Below are 26,655 nucleotides of genomic sequence, written 5' to 3' on the forward strand. Positions count from 1 at the left end.
ATTGCACAGTTTCGGCTTCAACAATACCGCTTTTTATAGAGCGTGCATGTCAATAACATTTAAGTGTAATAGGATTACCAAAATTCAAAACAATTCATATTGAACAATCTGAACAAAACGTTTTCTGGAATAATCTAGCAATTATCAAAATTCTGAATTTGATCTTTATAATAAAAGGTGTTGAGGGGTAAACATCAAATAATTCCGAATCACGACTAGTTCAAGAACTCGGTATGTACTCTATTTTGTATAAGAATATTAGTCGATTTACATCCTCATGTACGCGTCCAAATATTTGTGGGTGATTTTGTTGGAGGTTCAACACATAATATACAGGGCGTTCCATTTAAAATACGTAAGGAAAAGCCATTTGAAAAACATCAGAATTTACTTAGTTCTATGAACACGCTGTAAAATAGATAAATTTCTTCCTATACCCTGAAAATGACACAATATTTGAAAAAATGGAAAATGAATTGAAATTATAAAATCATATCTTAAGAACGCTTTGTGTAAGGGGGTATAGGTTGGGCGAGAGGGATATAAGGGTCATATGCTACGCAAACGATGCAGTCTTAATCTCTGAAGACAAATATAGAGTGCTTCAAAAGAATGCTGATGAAATTCGAAAAAATGACAGAGAAGTACAAAATGGAAAGCTCAACCAAGGTGTAAACTAGCGGTTTACAATCATATCAAGAAGATATGATCATGGTCATTTCATGTAGTTGAAATATGTCGGAGTAAACATTACTACAGACCTAGAAAGAAGAAGTCAGAATACAAACCAAAAGAATAGCGGTGGTATCGCAGCACCTCCGTTATGTAATAATGAGAAATAAATACAAACAAAAAGCAAGGTGAGACGAGATATAAGCCATTGAACAAAGACAAAGCCGTGCCATATTATAAGAGGAAGAAGAAAATAGGTAACTTCAGATAGTAATACTACTGAAGCGTTTCCTGCTCGTTGGAGTTTAAATGTATGCTTAATAGCCCCATCCATAAAATCCGAAACTTCAACACATTCCTTTTTTTTTTTTGAGTGCCATAAGTATAAAATGAAAAGATATTGATATTAAAATAAAATGTTCCACTATGTGGTGTACCATTGGCAGAGGTTTCTTCAAAGCTGAAGTTCAGCATCTCAGTCGAGACACTGAACTGTTGATAGAAAGGAAAAATGACAGGGCTGGGTCCTATTACAAGAGGAAGGAAAAGAAGACATAAACCATAATTAATTCATTATTACAGGATGTCCCAAATTCGTTGTCTGCATAGGCTATTTCCGAAACTAAAAGAGACAGAAAAAAAATAGCTTACATGGTCGCGTTTTTCTAGAAACTGGTAATGCCGAAAACTCCGAACAGCTATCGTCTTTTGTTTTCGCCCTATCGACAAAAACTGAAAAATTTGCGAAAACGACAAACGCGAATATCTCACTTATTACTAAAGATGGAGTATTTATTATAATAGGGCCGTTAAGTTTTTTTTTATTGGCTTACTCGAAAGTTTTTTAAAATTGATTGACCTTATATTTTTTAATTTTTGATTCTGAGGCTTAGTTTAAAAAAAAAAAAAAATAATAAAGTTTGAAACTACAGGGCGCGAACTCCAAAGTACGTCACTCAGATTTGAGCGTACGATTGGAGCATATAAAAATCAATAAAATTCCTGGAGAGAGGCAATGCTACGAATCTTATGCGCTAGAAGAAAACAGAAGAAGGCGGGAGAGACGTCTGTGATTTCTTTCTTCTTACTTAAAACGTCATCTGGAGTCGGGGGGTGGGGAATTTTAAACTTTTACATTAATTATTGCAAAAATTAAACAATAAATTTACAATAAATTTCGAAAATATGAAAAATGTAATATGATGGAATGCTCTATGTTAGCAGATAAGAATATGACGTTAGCCGCGAAATCATATTTCACAAGGTTCTTCAGCCGGTTAACAGAAAATTTAATGGATTTTTGGTCCTTCATGAAACCACGTGTAAAAACATACCAAAATGACCTGCAGGGGGGTGAAATCAATGTGTTGGTTTCAGTTGCGATAAATCCATCAACATCTTGTAGAGAAATTGAACAAGACGTCTGACCCAAAAGCCACTCCTCCCGAATATTAATGAAAAATAAGTATGGTTTCCATTTAAAAAAATAAAGTTACTTCTAAAATCTTTAAAATAAAAGATGGGAAAAAAATTCTAATTACGCCACTGAATTCTTCGTAAAAAGTTGCCCATATAATGTTTTATTTATAATACTTCATCTTTGGTAATAAGTGAGATATTTGCGTTTATCGTTTTCGCAAATTTTTCAGTTTTTGCTGATAGGGCGAAAACAAAAGACGATAGCTGTTCAGAGTTTTCGGTATTAACATTTTCTCGAAAAACGAGATTATGACATGTAAGCTACTTTTTGTCTATCTCTTTTAGTTTTGGAGATAGCCTATGCAGCTATGATAGGTCAACTAGATTTAAAAAAGTTAATAAGCTTCCTCACTTGCCATTATCCAAAAAGAGGAGGCTGATGTAAAACATTTTAAAAAATTGTCATTTTTAAAAGAATTCTTTTATCAGTTGTAACTAATAAGTAATGTAGTTAAAAGTTTTAGTATAATGAGATTAATGAGCGATAATTTAAATATGCATATGAAAAAAAATGAACACTTTTTAGTATAATGTTTTTGTTTAATTTTTGTTGAAGTGCTTAAACGCGATCAATTGCAACACGGTACTATACTTGTTGCTTCAATGGATTTTAGTTTTCGAACTATTTCATTTACGAAACGAGCAAAGTAAATTCAATTTTCAATGTTGAGTGCAAGTAAAGGAGTAAAGGGTCATCAATATTTTTCACAAAATCTAAAGAAAATTAAAAACATTTCTTTATATGTATAAAATATATTTAGAAGACGTTCGATACAGTAATCCCTTCAATTACGCGGTATTTTTATACGCGGATTCGGTTTACCGTGGTAAAAGATTTAACACCGATTACGCTTAATTTACGTGGTGGTCGATTCACTTTTACGCGGTTTTCTCACCAGAAATTTCAATATGCCAGATTCTAAACGATCTAGAAAAATGTTATCACTTTTACAAAGAGGTGCGATATTAGACGATCTAGATAAAAGAGTCTTATATAAGAAGTATTCGTGAAAATAAAAACAAAATTCAAAAAAATGCTGAAATTGAACTGAAATTTTAATCTTCAAAATTTGTCAGATATTTTAGAAAAGTACCTATAAAAAATTTTTATATCCAAAAATGAAAAATTAAACGATCCTGGTTTTAAGACCTAATTTTACCACTTAACTAAAGACTCTAATTAACGACCTTACTGTTACCACAATACTGACAAAATTATGCGCCATGAATTGAAAAATTCACAATGAATGGTTGCTAGAGGAAAATCTAGCCAAATGTTATCACATCAGAGAAGAGTTGATGAGAATTTGCAGAATGACATCCAGGCTACAGGAGATGGTTTTAGTGACTATCATTCAACAGATATTAAAAAACTACTTGAAGCACATGATTCTTAACTGAAAGAATATAAATAGTTTAAATAGTTATATATAATATATATAATTTGAATAGTTATATAAATAGTTATTAAATACTTTAGAAATAGTCTCCCATTAAGACTAACAGATAATTAGACTAACAGATATTTTGACTAACCATACAAACACTTGTAACAGAGACTCCAAAATGAAACAAAACAGCGCAAAATCACACATTTTTTATCTTAAACGGACCCCACGCGATCAATAATATTGACAATACCTTAGCATATTGACAATAATATTGACAGTGTAAGGTGAAAAATTTGATTGACGGTAAATAGTGATGGAGTATTGATAAAAATTTGGATTTTCAGATTTTCGGGCATCAATACTGAAAATTGGAAGGGATACTGACAATATTATTGACGGTGTAGGGTTGGCCCCAATATTTTCATCAATACTCAGTGTAATTAACTCAAAATTCAAAATCAAATACCTACTTTTATTTAATTGTGACAATAGCAAAACATGTCTGTGTCATGTTCAGTGTGTCATCAACACACTGAAAAACATATGTTATTTTAACCTTTTAACGGGCAAATTATTTTTTCGTTTTTAGAAACGATTTAATTGTGGTAATGCAGCTATTTGACCTTATTGATAAATGGTCTCTATAGAAGCCACTAACCGTTAAAGGATTAACCTAGATAATTTGAAAACAGGTTTAATTCTTATTTTCTACATTACACTCAGTTCAGTTCAAGCCGTGCGCCTGTGAAGTAGTGGTGAAAATGACCGACCCACTAACTGACGTTTTGAGGTTCAATACGATGAAGATACTGTTGGTTCATCCAGTTCATTCAGTTGGTTCATGTCTTGTAGGACATAATATATGTATATAAAGGGTTTACAGGTTTCTATTACAGCTTTGCTGATAGTTTCTGGGGACATTATAACACAAAAGTTCTAGTCTTCCAAATTTTTTCCTGTGGCCAAGTACCTCAGGGTTAAGGCTAATCTTTTCTTAACACTTGTACTTTCTCTCATATTGCTATCCTGTCTTTTCAAAAATGGTTCAACCATCTGTAACAGTTTGTTAAAGGAACTTTCATCCATTCAAAAGTAGTTCTTGAAATCATCAACATCGCAGAGGTTTATTTCTGTCAATAGTACTAGATAAGAATATTCATCTCTCTTCTTCAACCATTCTTTCATCCAGTGTTTGCGTTTCACTCGAAGAGTAGTTCCATGCGCCAAAATAATAGCTACGCAAGCTTTTGTACGATTATCCTTATTTAGAAAGGAAAAACCGTCAAATAACCGAGTAAAACTACGTAGATTCACCCTTTTCGTGGTAAAAAGGTAACTTATTGACAAAAGTATTGACAATAATATTGGTCATGTAAGGTAGTGAAGTATTGAGACTGGTTACCACGAGAATTGATGGTTGTATTGTTAATACTGATATTGTCAATACTATTGATCGTGTAAGGGCCGCTTTAGAAGTAAGTTTAAATTTCAAATCAGTTCCAAATTTATGAATTCACTATATTTTGAGAATACAAATTGTGGGGTGTTTGACACCCCACAATTTGATTTTACTTTTTTTGCTATTATAATTTTTTTTAAATTTTAGTTATAGTAGGTTTTAAAGCAATCATTTATCTTAATTAATCTGAATTGAGTAAAAGTTGAGCTTTATTAAAATTTAAATACAAAAAGTGTGTGTTCGTAAAAGTTTACAAAAATTACATATAAACAGAAAAAAAGTCTAAAAATGTTAAAATCATGCTTTTTCAAAGTTGTCGTCTGTTTCGAAGTTTTCAAAACTCTGTTCTTAAGACCTGTAAGAGAAAATTTTAGTTAGCATTACGCATAAAAATTCTGGCATGTTTTCTCAAAATTAAAAAAAATATGCTATTTTTCAAATAAATGCTTTAGACTCTACAAATTATACTTTACCTTTCTAAACATGCATAGCATTTAATGATTGCTTTTGAGTGCGCTTTACAGGTGTTTTGGCAGCAGTAATTACAGATAGTTTTTATCTTCCGTTCTTTTTTTCGGTCACACATATGGCATCTTTTGTATGTTCGTGAAGGACCTGGTTCTCCAACTTGCGTTAATGAATCAATTCCCAATAAGTGTTCTATAGTGACATGGAGATTTCTTGACGGTGATTTTGTATAATATCGTCTTTCAGCGTTGAACGTATGATGCATCAAAGACACCAACTTAACACATTTATAAGTACGAAGGCTTTCACCGCCGGTGTTAATTAAACTAAAACTAGAACTAACAGTAGCACTATCACTAGAACTTGTTTCTGATGAAGGTTGCAACATGGCATCCGAAACGTCAAATATTTTTTCAAAAAATGCACGGCTTAACCCGAAAGTTTCTAGTTCTAGGTCTAGTGTTAGTTCTAGTGATAGTGCTAGTGTTAGCTCTAGTTTTAGTTTAATTAACACATTTATTTTTTTCGGCCTATATGAAATTAATGTATTATCCTGTGTAAATCCAAAGTACAGGACTTAACTGATGAAATCTCGCTTATTCTTGCGTAGAGTTCCAACATATGTCAGTCCAACTCGTTTGAGTTCATCTAACAGCTCTATTGAAGTGAACCAATTATCTCTTGTGATGTTCCGGTTAGTATTTTGAATTGGTGAAACTAACTTTAGTACACTGCGTTTTGCCACTCACAGTTTTCTAGGATTAAGTTCTGTGGTTTTCCCTGTGTATACAAATGAGTTTAGTAAATAGTGTGTTTTGGCATCACACAAACACATTTTTTTTGCCATATTTCTTATGTTTGCTTTTAATGTATTGCCGAAATCTGCACCGGCCCCTGAATCCAACGAGCATTTAATCGACGACGGCATATTCACTGCAACTAAAATAATTTTTGCGGTTGTTGTTAAAAACATTATATTTGATATTGCAGCAAGTCTATCACCATTATCAATTCTATCACTCCTATTGTTTGATGATCTGAGTGTCGACTCAGAAACAACAAAAAACTTCGGTCTTCGGACATTGTAGCTCTAAGCATATCTCTTCCAGTACCATCCCTTGCATAAAGGTGTCTAGTATCTTCCTGATTTGATTTGAACACACCAGCTAAAATCAAAAGTCCCAGAAATGCTTTTAGTTCAATTATATCCAAATGTATTACGTAACAAGATGTTGGTCCGTACGCAACGCTTTTTGCATTTGTACGTTTTGCATTTGTATGTACTAAAATTTCATTCAGAATATCTTCGGTAAACAGAAGAGATTGCTTCAAATGGTGTTGTTAGTGAAGCACTTGCTGCTGGACCTTTTATTCCTGACAGATGAAGAGTTATATTTAACGATCTAGTCCTTGGAGAAGCAGGGAAATTTGTGGACCACTTGTAACGATTGCGACCATAATAGTATTGTGAAATAGTATCACTGTTTTCAACTTGATTTTGACTTTCTTCTTCTGGTTAAACTTCAAACTCTGACGACGTTTCGTGATCACTATCTTCACTTGCTCTATCGCTCAAGTCTTCATCATATTTACGAGGTAATTCAGCATTAGAAATGTCGTCATAAATATTTTCGGCTAAATTTGCACGTTGTTGTTCAGTTAAACTTTGTTATTTTGTAAGGAATATGTAACGTATTAATAATCACAAACGAAACTGTGAAGACGAGACGACGCACGACGAGTATCGAACTATGCCACATTGAACGTATTTATCTTGTATGAGAATAGCCTGGAACCAATAAATTGTAAAAAAAGATAGTTTAAAAGACGCAGGGCAAAAATTAGTGTATGGGGTGCCCAAATATTCCACGATAATACTTGAGGGTTAATAAAAAAATAATTCAAACAAATGTATTTTAAAACTCAACATCTTCTTAATCCTTGGAACCGAATTCCCCTAATTCCCATATAATTCAATGATTCGGTTTGCCCGATTTCGATTTACGCGGGATTTTCGCAGAATATAACCCTCGCGTAAATGGAGGGACTGTTGTATTTTAAATTATATTATCGAGATTTTGGAAGTCGTAGCTTAGTCCGTAGATAGGAACAATATAATTTACTATGTAATTACAATGATTTATTGAAATAAAAAGTAATTTTCAACATGTTAATTAAATGGTTTAAAATTATTTTCAATTTCATGAAGATATTTCAATTCCTTCTCCAACCATCTCCGTTCCGGATACAGTTATCGTCGCTATTTGTGCTTGACTTGCAAGCAAATGTTAATGCTGTCCTCGGAAACAAACGAGAAATCTATCCTACAGAAAGGCAGAATGGAATTTATTGATGTCATGCCCACTGACAAGTCTGTACTGGACTTGCCCTCGTTCATAATTTCGCGAAACATCCGTACCATAGACAAAGGCGATATCGAGGTTGTCGGATATTAAGGCGTTAATCACATTAGTAATGTATGTACATCGAGATTTGTGGAATTATCATCCAGTCATGAACTACAATGCGTGTTTAATAAATTAGTAATGGCTAAAACATCTGTACAAAGAAAAAACGATTGCCTAGATTCCGTACAAAAATATTACAACTTATATTAATTTCAGTATATTTAACAAGGAATTCAACTTTACTAAAAAAATATAGAAGGCGCTATTTTGTTAAATGATGTATTGTTACCAACTACAATTTATTATACGGCTTTTAATGGCTTTTAGTTACATCGGTATTTGGGATTAGTAAACTAAGTGTTAATTTTAAGTATCATCACTATTGCAAATTACATAAGGGTACTTGTTCTTGACGTAATGATTATTGAAGGATATTTCAATTAGATTGGACAAATTAGTGGTTTCAAGAGCAACGGAAGTGCCGGGATAACTTTAAATAACTTTAACTTTTTAATAATAAATAATTTTAAAGTTATTACTTATTCAGAATTGTGGGTATAAAGGGGTCAATACAGTGCAAAATCGATTCTTATTGGTGAATAATTAAACTTTAATTTATGACTCTATAACGTAAAAGCTTCATGTTTAATATAAATCAAAGTCGCAACACTTGCAACCCACGGACAGGACGAACTACTTCGGGAGCCAGTAAATCTATCCAGGGCGTCCGTCTATCGATTGCCAACTTTGCTTTTTCCTATATAAAACAGCTGGGTATTAACTAATAACATGGCAAACCTTTTTTTTCTTACTCTCTGATACGTGTATGTTATGTAATTTTTAAGACAAGTTGTGGATCGCTTACAATTGCATAATTAATAGGTAAGAGTATTGCAATGACATTTGCTACTTCTATCATTTCTTGAGAACAAAGGGGCCATTTGAGAGATTGCTACTTTTGATACAAAAACCTTCGGGTTTATCAGAAAGATTTAGGATAAAATTACATTTCCTAACTTACTTTTTGTCACACCTTCAGTTCCTGAGTCAGAACTTTTACCAAAACCAACAGATGTTTCAAATTAAGAACATATTAATACACAGATAAAAGAATACAGTTCAAAGTTGTCGAACATAGATGAAGAATATTTGACATCAGAAGAGCATACACCTTATTTAATAAATCGATTGGAATTAAATGACCTAATTTGAGATCTCAACTTGTCAAAAGCTTAGGCAGCAATATTAGGTTTAAGATTGTAAGTATGGAAACTGTTAGCTCCGAGTATGAGTATTTCTATATATTGCAGTATTCTTCAACTAAAGAAGGTCTTTCAATTTGCAATAATGTTGACGATTTAATGCTAGCATTAGGTTACGAACACCAGCCAAAAGAATGAGGTATTTCTATAGACACTTACAAATTGAGTCTGAAAGAAATTCCTGGTGGTCATGCAGTGCACATGAAGAAAACATGAAAATATGACGATTCCTTACTAAAATCAATTACAAACCCATACATGGTGGTTAAGCAAAGAATACAATATACTCCTGGGGAAAAGAACGAAATCCATAATTCGCCGGTAGTACCTCAGAAAGTACTTTTACCGCCATTATATGTAAAAATAGGTCTGGTGAAGAATTTTGTCAAAGTGTTGGACACAGAAGGTCCAGGTTCGTTACATTACATAAACATTTTATAGATTAATTTGATCTACAACAAGATCGACAATTTTGCACCTGAACTTCGTTCCTCGAAATCTTGGCGACGCGACGTTAGTGACCAGCATGGAAAAAGATTTTATCAGGATATCTCCACCATTTTTGAATTTCAATATTCAATTTCTCGTATTTAGGTGTCACAAGGAATCGAGTGTTACAGCAGCAAATCTGTAATGGAAGGGACCCACAAGGATGTCATTCAACTGATCGAGATCTACTGTAGGTGAATGGTGGTGAAGAAGAGAGAATAGAAAGAAACTCTCCCTATCATTTTAACAACTATGCTTGCACAATCTCGCTCTTCGTGGAAAATAAGGAAAAAACTAAAGAGACAAAAAAGCATCATTAAAGCTTATTAAAGCTTTATAATTCATATTTTTTTATGTTAATATTCTATGGTGTTAAAAAGTTCTTATAAAAAATTCAAAGGGGTTGTGGTCATCCCCTCATAGGGCGCTAGGGAGTAGTAACCACGTACTAATTTTCAAATTCTACTGTTCATTTATAGCTGAAATAATAAATAAAATGTAAATTTTTGCCTTAGTATGATCGCTCATAGCTCAAAAACAAAAGAGTTGTGACCCTATGTTTATATAAAAAAACTGGTGTTATTTTACGTTCTATACTCTGTTCACCGAACAGATGCAGTAAACCTGAGCGAAGCAACGCCTATTTTCCCCACTATTTCACAATAGCCAGTTTCACACACCCAAAAAAAATACACACATACAAAGAAAGAAAATTGGGTATATAAGCATGCAATGTAATTTCAGTGACACATGTGTAATTTCAAATTTGCTTAATTGTGTGAATATTTTTATAAAAATAATGGTTACCAGTAGTTAGGTTAGGTGTCAAAAGGGCATTTCAAAGTTTATTTGGAAATTTAATAGTGTAAATCAGTGGTCTTCAATAATCCCAGGGATCGATAGAAAAATATAATTTTATGTTTTTAATGTCCTTTCTCATTAAGCTATGATTATGTATACTAATGTAGTATATATTAGCATACATATGCAATAAACTCTTTAGAAGACTGTAGCTATACCTTGGTAGATGGTACTCGACTCCCCGAGTCGAACTCGATGGCGCATCAACGCCTCACGCGATAAAGCTGACTTAAGCAAAATAATTATTGAAAACGCAATTTAATATACAGGGCGGTTTGTTACAAGATCAACGAAACAGAGGAAGGCTGTCTAACGTTTTTGCGCCGGAGTTCTATCTGATTCTTTTTGATGCTCTCAACGTTTTTCTCAACATTGTTTGATCCGTAAATTCTTTATCTCGTGTAGGCAATCATTTGTGCAACTCTTGCAATCAGAAGGGCGTGAGTAAACGACACACTCAAATGTATGTAGACATTTTTTTGCAGAAGATGAAATAAATATGGTGGTATCAGTTTTAAACAGATGAGATAGTTTGGTGTTGCTGTGTAAGATAATTTCTGGAAGCAAACACTACGCTTTGGAGATGATATGGTAGCGCGCTCTAAACCAGGGTGTTGGCGGATTGTCTCGGCAGCCGTTTGTATCTGATTTCGCAATCCTTGCTCAGTATTAACTTCGGTCACACTATGCTTTTTAAGTGACCCCAAAAATAAAAATCAAGAGGATTGAGGTCGGGCGATCGAGATGGCCACGTCAATGGACTACTTCCACCTGTCCATCTTCCGGGAAGCACCTTATCTAGATGTCGCCGCATATATCGGATATCTATGAAACTAAAAATCATTTACTACAATTTTTTTCGCCCATTACCCAGTATTTGTCCCAAGGAATAAATCCCCAAGTTTATGCGTATAGGTGGAGAATCACGCTGTATAAAAACAAACAATAAATATAATGCAAACAAGATTTTATTTATGTATACAATTTTAACAATAGATAAAAGACTGTAGAATTATTCGCACTAACTTATACGTATAGCTTTAATGTCAAATAATATTTTACGGTATTTTATGCATCGTATCACAAATTAATATTGTGGTCACCTAGTTGTAAAAAGTAGAAATTTTGTAAATTGGGGTGATCTGACTCAGTTATATTATTAGCTGCTTCATTCTCACCCCCATTAAATTGTGGACCTGCAACAATTTTTCTTCCTCGCCTTTGGCATGACTCCAATTATGTGCAGAAACATTGCTTACAGCTTGTTGAAATAATGGCTGCAGATATTTCATTTTGAATGTTGTATTATTTGATGTATTATTGAATGCCGCCAGGCTTGAATATCGGCTTTCTTAGTGGTACTATTGGGTATCTTCTCTGTTTTGCGTGGGTTCTCGTTACCATAATTATTAAATATGTTTAATACATGCTGTTTATCCTCAACAGGAAAATGTTTAGCTAGACGTTTTTTTACTAAAGGAAGAGCAGCGGCATCATTCATATTAGCAATACGTTATAATCTAACCTAAAAAAACACGCATTTTTGACGTGTATTCAGTATTAAACGTTTATATTGCTTACCTCAATAGACAAAACGTGTAAAATACCTACTTAGCACATGAGCTTCTTAACGTCAAGAAAATGTTTTAAGAGCACGTGGGAACCATGGATGCAGTTCTTGAAATACACAAAAGCCACCACGAAACTTATGTTGTAAGCATGTATTTAGAAATTAATGAAATAGCCAATAAAATAAAAGTGAGATTCCAACTGTAGTGGGTTACAACACTAAGGTATAAATTTAAAACGATGTTCCAGTTATGCGTAATATTTTGTATATTAATATTTTTGTTTATAATACTAAAAGATATAACCAGATTCTTAAACACACAAATTAATAATTAAATGGTAATTTGATAATTTAAATTACGTTCAAGAAAATGCTTGCTTCAACTATCCCCCAAACTGATCTGTTAGTAGAGTTGGTAGAGTTGTGCAATCTAATTTGTTAACTTCTATGCTATCGGTTGGGAAGAGGAGGCGCTTAAAGACCTTATCGGCAATAGATAATAAATCTTGCAATTGTTGTTTGTCCGAAGACAGAAGAGCTTCAGATATAGTGCGTGGAGGCCGCCTCTGCCATAGCCGTAACAATAAATTTTGACTCACAACCTGTAATTTGTCGACTATGTTTAGGAGACTCTTGTAGAACTCAGAGATTGTACATTTGAGAGCCTGATAGGATATCGTCTAAACGCTGTTCTTCACTTAGCGATAGACGGTCAATTAAATGTTGTTTTAGAAAACATTCTGGAGATTCATCAACTGAATCGGTTACCACTGATATAATTTCGGTTGAAAGATTGGCAATTAGCAAACTGTATTTGGTTTTATCGTTTATAATCCTAGACAATTGAAACTGGGTCTCAATTTATCTAAACTAAGTAAAGTTTGATCTCCAGAAAGGAAGAAGTTTAATGTTGGAAATTGATGTTATGTCCTCCTGATCGCCTTCATTCGTCAACATTACAAATGACAATACAGCGTGTCCCGTATCTTCCGCATCAGAGCATTATACGGTTGTAGAATACATTATTCTGAAGCGATCTTTCTAATAAAATTTTTTCGAAATGTTTATAATAACCGCACGGGAACTGTTTAACGACGACCAATAACGAACAACTTTGATTCATCGAAAAAGTTTATTTCTCTTTCCATGACGAATTTATTGGTGAGTACACGTGGGAAACGAGTTATCATCGGCGTAGCGGACCGGCCGAGGGTGGCACCGATTACCTGAGTCTGATTTGCGATCTGCTGATTGGACGAAAAACAGTTCCTTTAAACAGTTCCCGTGTGGTTATTATAAACATTTCAAAAAAATTTTATTAGAAAGATCGCTTCAGAATAATGTATCCTACAACCGTATAATGCTCTGATGCGGAAGATACGGGACACGCTGTATAAATGATTAATTAAATTTGGATAAATAATGGCGAATCAATAACATAATATTGACAAATTGAATTCAATGTTCGCCCTAATAAAAAGTTAGAATAATAAATTCGTCTACGGAAGTAGTACTTTACTTAAATTCATGCTCATTTTCTTTTCATATAAATTAGGACTTCAAAGAAGCATACTACTATAAAATTTCGTGCAAGACATTAGACATATACACATATATATCATTTTTTATACAAAATAAAGAAATTGAAATAGGAATTTATTTCACGCAGTACCTTTATAAAACACCTAAACATCATAAACTTCATTAATTGTAAGAGTCTATTAATAGTTAAAATATATAACATTTAAAAAAACAACATTAAAATTTTTTGAAGAAGAGCCAATGGAAACCAAAACTATAGCTCCGATTCATCCACATGACCGAATCATCCACATGATACGTTTGTGATATGGCAACATGGTCAAAAACGGCTCAAAGAGTTCTTGAATCACTTGAACTCTCAACATCCTATGATTAAGATGGAAACAGAAACTGCCGAACCTTTCCTAGATGTGTTGGTCACCGGGACGGCAAATGGAGATATGGAACTTGGTGTATATCGGAAGAAGACACATACCAACAGGTATTTGCAGGCATCATCACATCATTATCCCCAACAGAAGAGGTCCGTGATCCGTACTTTAATTCAGGGAGCAGCGAGAATATGTGAAGAAGATAGCTTGAAGAAGGTGCAACGTGTAGTTGTGGTAAGGTTTACGTTGGCCAAACTGGACGTGACGTCGAGTGCCGCATTAAGGAGCATGAAAGGGATGTAACGTTGAAGAAGATCTAGCAGTCGGCGGTTGTGGAACATTGCCATGCAGGGACATAGAAATAACGTCAACAGAGAATTTGGCTGGGAGTTTAACAGAACATGGAAGATGGTGGTGAAGACGAAGACCTCCTCCCGCCTCTCACATGATGTGACGCAATTAGTTAATAATTAGCTTGTAATTAACGTTAATTGATTATTAATCAGTTTTCCGACTTATATATTGTTCCCGATTTTCGATTTCGTCACTTCGAACCAGTTTCTGAAGAAACGTCGAACCTTTTCTTAAAAACGCACGGCAAAACTCGAAAGTTTCTAGTGTTAGTTCTAATTTTAGTTCAATTCACACCGGCCGTGAAAACCTTCGTACTTATACTACAAATTTTAGTCTTTAAATTAATTTTCGATTGGGTTTTGAGTGTTTTCGGAGCAATTATGTAGTGGGTTATAACATAACACTACATATACAGGGTGTCTCACGTAACTGGTGGGAAAGTGGGCGTTATCATCATTATTTTAAGTGGGCGCTACTTGAAATATTGATGATGACAAGATATAATAAAGATATCTCTTAAAATTCGAAGCAATTGTGAACTATACTACAGTTCACCAAAGGAACAGTTTAAAAGAAAAGGTTGAAGGTTCTGCGATTATTATCTATTCGCTTTTTTTAAGAATAATATAAACAGCAACATCTATTTTTAGGACGTTTCTACACAAGGAAAAAAATGGAAAAGTTCTCCGTCCTTGTCTATATGTCTCTACATACAGTGAATGATGGACACATAAATAATTAGCAAATAAAATTCGAACAATTATTTATTTATTATAATTTATAAATGTATATAAGTACAAAGTTCTTTATAATAATTGTTTGAAAAAAAGTTGAAGTGTATACAGCGTGTCTCACGTAACTGGTTCGTTACGTGAGCTTTTTCAGGTTCCACTATTTCGAAACTTTCGATCTAACATATTTTCAAGATGAACGCCACTTCCGGTCTACCGGTCTACCGGAGGGACCATAACTTCGTTATTTTAAATGGAATGCTATAGTTTTTATTGCACCTTTTAATTGTACATAAAAAAATATGGTGACTGCTCTAAATTGGCACGATTGCTCTTCAGATGCTGTCAAATAGATTGTGCAAATAGAGATGCTGTCAAGTAGATAGCAGCCATTTTGAAAATATTTTAGATCTAAAGTTCTGAACGAACAACCCATGATACCAAAATTTCAAAAATAGTATGAATAGTGGAACCTAAAGAAGTACTAACGAACCAGTTACTTGAGACACCCTGTATTTATAAAATATAGGGTATCAATTTAAAACGATTTACTTTTATGTAAATCGTAAATGTTTCATTTTTATGTAACATTTTTTCTATTAATATTTTTGGTTATGATATTAAAACATGACAACCAGGTTTCTGGATACACAACATAATAATTAAATGGTAAATTGATAATTTAAATTACGTCTAATAAAAATGATCACTACACCAACTCTCCGGACGAATATGTGAATTTTTTAATATCTTCTATAACAAGTCGGTTCGAAAATAATAATATACCAGATAGTAACACTTCTAGTACTCAAAATTTTTACCATTCGCAAATCCAACGTTACAGCTAAACTATAATCTGCCGAACAATTTTATTCTATACAAAACCGTTGTAAAGAAGCTGATGTGGTTGTAATATTGATAGGAGAACCAAATTGCAACAGATTTAATACTTCATGTTTCTTTGAACGACACTGAAGTTTTCCAACAATAACTAAGGCAATCATTGCTTTCATTTTTAGTTTTTACGCTAACGACATATTCCGTCGAAAGAAGTTCTAGTACGGTGAAGAGAGTGAGAACGTGACACAGGTTTACAATAATTGACTAACGATTACAATTACTTTGTACGCTAAGTGTCCATTGCGAGAAGCTGAGGACAATGACAAAAAAAATAAGCCTACGTTTTTTATTTCTATATTTTATATTTCATTGTTGCATCTTTTCCTCTTCCGATGCTAATTATTGTTACAATAGTCCGATAAACTATTAATCACACTATAAGAACAGTTCCTTACACATCTCTTATTGATAATATCGTTGCAACTGCCCATAATAACCAGGTAATCAAGTTACACAGTACATCATCCTATCTACAATATAGCTTACAAGTAATTATGACTTCAAAATATCCATTGTATCTTTTTATGTAACTACTTACACCACGACACTATGTTGCTTGATATTAGTACTCATTAGAAAAACGGTGGTTATTAATTTATATTACTGTTTTGAATAATTTTTTATTATAACGGATTATAGACCGTTCGGTTGGTCAAGTTCAATATAAATTCCAAGTAGAGTCATTGTGATATTTGAAACAATAGTGGGTTATTTAACTCTCCAGTTGACAGTCTGGTGCTGCGAGGTATCGAATCTTAAAGAATATCTCTATCTATCGCAAAAATAATTACATAAATTAATTTAGCTTCTATCTATACTATCGATATGTTTTTTTTATTACATTTTGCTGTTTAGTTATTAATACCACGGGTTGTACACGGATATTCGAGTAACTTTATATTTCCAACAATTCTATTTGTTATAAATGATAAAACATACCAATAGTTATGTTTATAATAGGTACAGATTATGTTGCGACAATTTCCGTGCCTTGTAACCATTTATACGAATCTTTTGACCAAAGAAAGTTTTTCACGTACTTTCGATAAGAAGGAATATTTTTCTTTACAATCAGAGTAGTACCTTTCTTTAAGTTTCCACTTGCCATCTCATTACTTTTGTTTTGCGAGAAGAAAATCGATACATTACAGGCCCTTTACGACTATTACTTTAGAAATTTCGTATTTCTGACATTAGTGACGAATCGGATAAAATGCCAGAAAATGAAGTTGCTGAAGATATAATTAGAGAATATACAATAGTACAGAACAACAATAATCTGATAAAGGCGATAAATAAATAATAAATTACTTAAATAAACATTAATCTACATGCTTCATCTTGAAGCATTTAAATTTGCACGTCACAGAGTCGCATTCTAAGCATACTCGAAAAGCTGCATCGATCGAACCTTGTGTCGAGAATCTTGTTGTAGCAAATAGAATTCACGTACCACGTAAGTGCCCATTTGACAGAAGGCTGAACACTAACCGTGCATAGCTTTCCAACCATCCTGAATAATGTATCTACAAATGGCCTGTGAACTCCTGTTTCTATTTCCTACTTGACCCATGTTTCTATTGATTATTTTGTATAAGGTGTCTTATTTCTATTACTATTCTACAAAACAATTTTGCAGCGGATTTCTAGAGTGACAAAGTGAACGCGAAATAAATCCTCAAAGTATCTAAATCCACAAATATATTTTCATTATGAGGAAAATTAATTCTCCTCTACAAAATTTTATTTCTTTTTAATAAACGAACCGTTTGCAAATATGCTTTTAGATTTTAGTAAATTTATTTATGAAATTAATTAAAGTTCATTAAGGTTGTTAAGTTTATCAAATTTTAGTTCATTAATAATTCGTATTCCTTTTATTAATAATTTAATGAGAGATTTATTAAGAATCTTAAATTTTTTCTCTTAAAAAGAGCACTTAAAAATATTTCACTATAATATCAAAATAAAATCATTAATTATGATGGTGTGATCGTTTCAAGACACCTAATTTCACAAACGTTCAAGACTCCGGTTACACACACGCTGTCTGCATTAATATTCATGCAGAGTACACCTGAATTGCTAAATGCCCTTTTATGCAAATGATCACCAGTCCAATCCCAGTATAGCAGCTTATTTCAGTTGAATATGCATTTTAGAGAGGAGAGTTTCGATGGAGAAATTTGCGAAGTAAATTTTAAAGATCGTAAAATGTAATTTGGTTTAAAATTGTAAAAGGATTTCTTTTTCTTTTTTGTAAAAAGATACAGTTCTTTGAACGGGATTGAATAAGAAACACGTTTTAAATTTAATAGAAAAATTTTCATAATGAAACTCTTGAAAATGTTAAATATTGTTATTCTATAATTTTCTTTATTTTATTTCAGATATCAAATTATGGCATCTATTAACGCTACAGATATTCACATGAGAGCAGAGTCAGTTTCTCCTGTAACGTTAAGTTCTGATTGGTCACGTGTAGCAAGGCTGTTACTGCTGGCGTCCTTAGCTGCTGTTGGCAGTATTGGTAACGTCTTTATGATTAGTGCGGTAATGATAGAAGATTATTTAAGAAGAAGAGGTAAGGAATTTTGTATTTTTATTTTAAATTAACTTGTTATGGAGATGTTACTTATTCGAAAATAAATTAATGGAACATTTGTCCTTTAAGATTTAGTAGATGAAATTCTTGGTAATGAGATGACGTTTCCAGAATCCAAAGGCTGTAAATACAAAGCGAAATCCGATTAAAGACATTTCTCTCGTTCGTAGAGCGAGAGATTCATTCCTTCCAGGTTAATTGAAATCAAATTAATTTCAACAAAATAGAGAAATTTCCTTTATATCTGATTTAGTTTTGTTAGTTTGGTAATCATTAAAAATGTTTTTGAACTTTTACCTAATAAATGCCGATTTACAAAGAAATTTTTATTATTAATTTTTGTTTATTATTTTTGCGACATGACAAAAGTTTTGTTATTTGTGTCTATTTCAATAATACCTGACTATCACAATGCGGTGTTTGTTTGTTTTCATGTAAAATAAGGGGTTCTTTGTTTTATTTTAGTATTTTAGTACTATATTGGGTTGGAAAATGTTTTGAAATTAATTGAATGGTCAGAAAAAAGCGCTTCGGGGAGCTTTAAAGTTGTTCATTTAAACCTGTTGTTTCTTTCTTTCATTTGCTTCACATGTAAAACTCGAACAATATTTCTTTCAAATTGCCACAATCAATTCACTGAACACAATACAAGTACGAATTTTAACAAAAAAGTAACGAGATTTTAACAAATTTTCTAGGCTTTATAGGAAACGTTCAAATATAACAGAATTAAACCAGATTTAAACGAAAATTGTGACTTTTCAAAACGGTGGTATCTCGAAAACGGCTGAACGAGTTTCAATACGATTTCAATGAAAATTTTCCAATTTAATTCGAGTTATGCATCGTGACTTCACGTTATTCTTTCACAAAACTTCAGGCTGGTTTTAGTTTTTGGAAAATATTAATAAATACATTTTTGAAAAAACAGTAATTTTTCTATTTCTATTTATTATAAAACATAGCCAAACTAAAACTCCAGTTTGTCATCTTCAAATTAGAATTAAACAGATGTCTTTTACTATATCATTACTATTAAAAACCGTCCTACTGTGGGTGTTTAACTGAACGATTGGTAGGACCCAGAATATAGTGTTATATGGTGTTTCAGTACAATAGTATTTCCAATCGATTGAGTCAATTTTTCTCTTATTAAGTTATATCTATAGCTTCGTGAGAAAGGTGTTCATTGCTTTTTCTCCCAATTCCTTGATCTCAATTTGTCTTGAATTAACTTCTCGGAATCTTTATGATATTTTTCCACTTTGTTAGATCTTTATGATATTTTCCCATTACGTTGTTTCGTCCACATTGGTAATTATTTTCTTTCATCATGTCCATCTTTCTTAATACACAATGCGTCCGTAAAGTAGCGTAATATAGCCAAATATATGTTCGTGGATGAGGTTTACTTTTTGCGATATTTTGCGCTTTTAAAAATTTTGTGAACCGTAGGTTTACTAATGGCCAGATTTGACCCAAGCCAAAACTAAACTACGTTTTGTTAAACATCCTTTCAAACATTTGGTCGACCAGTCTTCGAGAAATCTCCTAGGTGTGCATGATTTTTAAATTTAGTCACAGCTCGGATTACCATACTTTGGCTAATGAATTGGCGATTAAGATATCCTGCAGTAAAGAGGTCAACTACTTCAAGTATCGAATATTGAACTTAGATAGCTTGCAAGATGACAATACTCAGTATCTGTATCAAAAAAAATTTTTATAAAACTAAAAATTTCCACAGGATTATGTTTTAAAGAAAATTATCAAATATAATAAATAGCCTACATTAAGCAGCTAATGAAGTATTAAGCATAAGATACAAAAATAGAGCAGTAAAATATGGTAGAACGAATTAATAGAGGATCTGGTAGAAATAAAAAAACAATTATACACGCATTTTAAAAAAATAAGATATGACTAATAGACACATGGGTAAAACATTACCAGGACCTATTGAAAGAAGAAAGGTCAAAATACGTGTATGTAACCGATACTATAATAAATATTCATGGTGAAGTCATGAAACTGAAAAATAGAAGATCATGTGGTCCAGAAAGAATAGCGGCAGAAATGTTGAAACATGGAAAAGAAAAATTATTTAAAATAATATCCCAATTATTTAATCAGTGCCTGAACGGAGAAGTTCCAGAACAATGGAGAGTATATATCGGCAATCCACAAGAAAGGGCGCATAAGATCTGCTCAAATTATAGACGAATGTCGGTGACCAGTGTGCTCAGTAAGCTGTATGCTAGAATATTTAGGGATCTGATAGAGAGTGAGATTGAGGATGAAGAAGAACAAAGTGGATTTAGAAGGAACAGATCATGCAGTGATAACATATTTTGTATGAAACAAATAATTGAAACACAAAGCACCACGAACCAAGAAACCCGCATATATCAATAACTAAATTATGGGAAGTACTACAGTACTCAAGTGTAAGCCATACTCTAATAAGGGCCTTACAAAACTTGTACTCCCAATCAACATCAAAAATTAGTAACAAATGATCGGAACGGCTGATGTATGTCGCTCACTCTCTTCAAAATGTACATAAAAAAGCGTTGCATATGTGGATGAAGAAATGCTAAGGAATGAGGATACAACATAACAGTGTATACACATCAGTTTCCAGACGATCAAGCTGTTTTAGTTCGTGACAAAGAAGATCTAGAATATATGGCGCGCAACTGAAAAGAAAGTTATGAAGACTGGGGTCTTGAAGTGGATTTAGAGAAAACAAAACATTTGATCATACAAGCAAAGAAATTACTAATAGGGTCCTTAAACAGAATTCTGTGGAATACGGAGATAATCAAAAAAGGAAATTTAACATCTATATCTATATCTACACACTAATCAAGAGTCACTTACTATATAGATCGGAGACCTGGAGACTAACAATCCGAAATAAGAATCGCATAGAGGCAACTGAATTCTATGGATTCTGAGAAGATCTGCCAGAATATCGTGTATGGAAAGAGTAAGAAATGAACTAGTACAAGAACAAATGGGGCTACAAGAGACAATAGTTAAAGATATTGAAAGAAACCATCTTATATGGTATGACCATGTACAGGATGGGCAAATTTGGGTATTATAGGCTATCTCAGAAACTATAAGAGATACGAAAAAAGTAGTTGACATGTCCCGGTCTCTTTTTTCGAGACTAATCCAATCCAGCAAACACCAAACCTCTATCTTCTTTTGTTGTGATTTCAAAAAATGCTCATATTTCGTTTATTTTTCAAATTAAAGAAATGGGGTTGATACGTTCCTAAGACACTTTTTAAGCAGAATATACTGCCGTTGAAAATTTAAACATACTTGATGATTTTTGAGATACAACACAAACTTGTATTTTTTTAAATACAAACTATACTACGATTATGATTTTACTGAAAAGAGCATATTTTTAGCTTTCCAATGATGTATCGCACGTATGGTGTATTTGCAGAAAATAAACGTTACTTTTCAATTCCAAGCGGTAATGTTCAAAATTTTAATTATAGTAGGCGGGCCCGGACAGTAAATAGTTTTCTACCATTATTCAGGATAAACTTGGTTTTGTACCAACTAATAAAAACTTTGAATAGTTAATTTAAATTTTTCAGCATCTTATCCCTGACTTTGTTCAGCAATAAAAAATGGTTAGCAAGTATAGTTTGTTTATTAAAAATACATGAAATCTATTAATTAATGAATAATTAAATATGAACAATAACTTCAGGAACTAAACAATCACAGACTATCTGCTATTTGCAAAATTTATGAATGAAATGACAAGTAAATTCACGTTGTTATAGTAACTAAGTAGGAAAAATAACGCCTATTTTCCGCAGATACATCATGGATGCGATAAATCATTGGAAACCTAAAAATATGCTCTTTTCAGTAACATCATAATCTTCAACTATAGTACTTTTACATACATCTCAAAAATTAGCAGGTATCTTTAAAATTTTTCAACGACAGTATATTCTACTCAAGAAAGTGTATAATAACACCCAAATTTGCCCACCCTGTACAATGAATGACGGAGAACAGATTATCGAAAAATGCAAAGGAGTAGACACCGCAGTAAACAAGTGCGAGAAGAAGACTCAAGAAGATATTGAGATTGCATCATTGAGGAGTAGCAGGAGCGGAAACGGTGGAGTCTAGGAATCGGACAACGTCACAGAATTTTTAAACCGATATACAGGAGTCTCCGAAATGCGTGTACAATGGAAGACCACAGATTCCTTGGCTCAAAATAAGTCGATTTAAGTTAAGTTATCTATATCCAAAGTTACTTCGTTTCACCGCTAGAGCACTACAAAGTTAGTAAAAAAAAATCTTTTATTTTTTAAAACTCAGAAACGCGTAAATCAATTTAAACCATTTTTCAGAAGTGAGTTCCTAGGTTCAATTAACGTATTTTTAAGGTTTTCGATACAATTTTAGAAACACAGGAACGATGGAAAAGTCATGTGTTGAGCAGATATTACTCCATATATCTTTTTCTGGCCAGGTGACAAAGAGTGGCGGAAGACCCTAAAATTAATACGAGGTGCTTAGGAAATCAACTAGAAGTCTCTAAAGATGTTGTCCATAGGGTAATAAAAGAACAATTATTACACCCATACTACCTTTCAAAAGTGCAAGAGCTTTTTCCTGTGGATCATAAAATGCGTTTGACTTTCTATCAACTCATCCAATACGAAAGAATCCACGACCCACATTTTAGTAGAAGGATTTTATTCACAGATGAGGCAACGTTTACCAGAACTGATATCACTAATATGCGTAACGATCATGTTTATGCTGAAGAAAGTACGCATATGACCACAGCAGTCCATCTTCAGCATCAATTCAAAGGTCAATGTTTGGGCTGGATTTATTGGCTATTATCATCGGAACGGTAATAATACCAAATCGGTTAAATAGCGAAGTTTGTTTAAATTTATTAAGACAGTCCTTACCGGATTTGTTAGAAAATTTACCTTCGTCGCGATATGTGATTCTTGCACGATGGTGCACCGCCACATTTTACGATGGCTGTTCAGCAATATTTAAACCAACAATATTCTGGACGATGAATTGGAAGGGGAGTTGATGCCCCAATAAAATGGCCAGCAAGATCACCAGATCTTACACCTTGTGATTATTTTTTCTGGGGGGCATTGAAGTCAAAAGTCTATGCCTCTACAATTGATAGTGAAGAGGAATTACAAAGAAAAATTTTCTTACTATTTAATACATTAAATAATCGCGAAACAATTGACAGAGTGCAATTTAACTTTTTACGACGAGTAAATTTATGTATTTTGAAAAACGGTAAATATTTCCTACTTGTTGTGTTTGTATTTGTTGTGTTTATTGTTACCTTTTGTTTCTTAGAATTGAAATGGAACACCTTGTATATTTTATCATATTATAAATACAACTAAATTTGTTTATACAACCGTATATGTTACTATTTCACAGCGTTCATAGTTCCTGAGATATTCAATTGTTCTTCCAAAATGTGCCCATTGCAGGATCTTTTTAAAAACATTGTAACGGAACACCTGTATATTGTGTGATGGCTGAATTGCCCATCAAGTTCCCTTTAATTAATGATAAGTATGTCATATGTCTAAGTGTAACAGTTTTCCTGATATTTAGAAATTTCTTCTTTTTCTTTTTTGTTTGTCTGTTATTTGTAAATCAATAATATTATATTATTAATTAAAAAATTAGTTATTTTTACTAAAAAAAAACTTTAATTAATAAATAAATAATCAAAATGTGATAAAAATACAATTAAATGGCAGAACAATACATCCCTTTTTTAATTAGTAAATTATTTGAAGGAAATGCAGCAACAAACTATAAACAATTACTAAACGTTGCTCAACAAGTAGGTATTAACTTAATAAGTATTTAGAAGTTGTTCAAAATGCCGCCTATTTTCTCTTCTGCAAGCATTAATGCGCTGTATGCATGTTCCGAAAATGGGTGGCATTTTAAACAAAAGATCTTGAAGTATCTCTTAACATGTGCCTCTTATTTTCTCTAACGTTGTTAAAAACATTAGTTATACGAAGCTTCTGATGTAGTGGGTGCCGTTTGGTATACCAGCTCCTACATATATCCCCATAAAATGAAATCTAATTTATTGAGGTCTGGAGACCTTGGTGGCCATAATGTAGGATCTCCATCTCACATTTCGTGCATAGTGGGCTGGGGCATTGTTGTGTTTGTATCTTAAATTTAGTAAATTTAGTAGCTACCTGGCTACTATTTTATCAGTAGCCCTCTCTACTAGAACCACCTACAATATCAGTGACTCTTTGCCTTTGCTGACGAGATGAGAAGTCTGACCCTGCCTCCGGATTATGTTCTGGTGTTTTTGGATGTTGTGTCCCTTTTCACCAATATCCCACTGTAACTTGTGATCGATAGGTTATCGGCGGAGTGGAACTTAATACAACCTCACATGGAGATCCCTCATGATTTGTTTCTCAAGATCATCGAGTTTTTATTCGATTCCTCGGTTTTCTCCTTCCGTGATAAGTTTTACAAACAAAAGTTCGGCACACCCATGGGCAGTCCCCTCCGTCCGATTCTAGCCACCATTGTTACGGACTAATACCCAGTCCATGGCTGCATATCCAAGCTTCCATTCCAATTACCTTTCATTTACAAGTATGTTGATAACATTATCTGCTCCGTCCCGTTTGACAGATTATTGGTTGTACAAAGGGAGTTCAACTCTATCAACCCACACATTCAGTTCACCATCGAGACCGAATCTGACAATGGTGTTCCCTTTTTGGATTCACTTGTCATCAGAAAGAATGACCAGCGTGTTGTTCTGGATTGGTACAGAAAGCTCACCTATTCTGGTCGTTTCATTAATTTCTTCTCATACCACCCTATCCAAATAAAAATTAACACCCTTAAAGGTATGAAGAATAGGGTTCTTCGCATTTCAGACCATGAGTTTAGAGATCGTAACCTTAAACTCCTATCGGATATCTTCTGTAACAACGGTTTTCCCCGTTCTCTAGTTAATAGAGTCCTCCATTCTCCGGATGGGCCAACCCGTAACAACCCCAGTCAGAGTCCCGCGTCACAGCTGGATTGGGCGATGACGCACCCCCCTGACGACGATTTGCCCGTAGCACTTCCCACCTTTGCCAAGATTCCCTTCATCCCTGGCCTCACTGACAATTTAGTTAACATCTTCAGTGACCACCCATTGAAGTTTGCAAAATACACCTGCAAACCTCTCAGAAGAAACAAACCTTCTCCTCCATTCGAACTTGGTCTACAGGATCGATTGTAAGGGTTGTGAGATGTGCTATGTTGGCACTACGTCCCAAAATCTTAAATCGAGGGTGTCCCAACACACTATAGACTGTGCCGCAAAAAAATCTGCTGGCACTGCGCTTGTTGAATATCATGTAGCCACTGGCCATAAGTTTGACTTTGATCAGACTAGTATTCTCTGTAAGGAAAATCTGTACAGCAGGAGACTCTTCCTTGAGATATTTCACATTTCTGCCTTGTTTAACACTGTCAACTTCAGAACTGACTCCCAGGGTCTTGGTGAGATTTACTGTCATCTGATTGAGTTGTCCACTAACCCATCTGTAGACTCGTTCAGGTCTGATTCCTCCTTGGGTTCTTTACGGTTTTGATATGAACTCCCTGTCCCCGTAATTCCTCCTAAACTTGGGGTGAATTTATTAGTTTAATAAATTTATACAAATTTAGATTTAACTGGTTTACCAACAACGCCATCTACGGTTTCTGTCGCTTGTCAACCTGGTGACTTTTGTTTCCTTAAGTTTTTCCACCAGCGATAGTTGCCGTCCCAACTTTAAGTATGTTTCTCCATTCACCGAATTTAAAAAAAAAATAAGTCCCTATTAAATGCGTATCTACTATTCCTCCTCATTGATAGATCATTTGTGTTGATGATCTAGGGATCTAATAATACGAGGATTTTTCGTTGCATAATAATGAATATTGTGATTGTTAACACAACCATTTTTATGAAATGATCTTCATCCGTAAAAAGCACAAAATCAAAATAATTTTGCATCTTTTTG

The 26,655-nt window shown here is 33.4% G+C and overlaps 1 protein-coding gene across 1 annotated transcript in view; it reads left to right on the plus strand.

Moving 5' to 3' along the window:
- LOC111415278 (melatonin receptor type 1B-B-like) overlaps nt 1-26,655 on the plus strand; it is a 124,624-nt gene that overhangs the window by 77,940 nt on the left and 20,029 nt on the right. Inside the window, exon 2 of the mRNA XM_071198769.1 lies at nt 18,348-18,541. Within this exon, the coding sequence (XP_071054870.1) occupies nt 18,358-18,541 (184 nt within the window). The 5' untranslated portion in view covers nt 18,348-18,357. The remainder of the gene's footprint in view (nt 1-18,347; nt 18,542-26,655) is intronic.

The sequence above is a fragment of the Onthophagus taurus genome, chromosome 1 (assembly GCF_036711975.1).
Source record: "Onthophagus taurus isolate NC chromosome 1, IU_Otau_3.0, whole genome shotgun sequence".
Taxonomy (NCBI): Eukaryota; Metazoa; Arthropoda; class Insecta; order Coleoptera; family Scarabaeidae; genus Onthophagus; species Onthophagus taurus.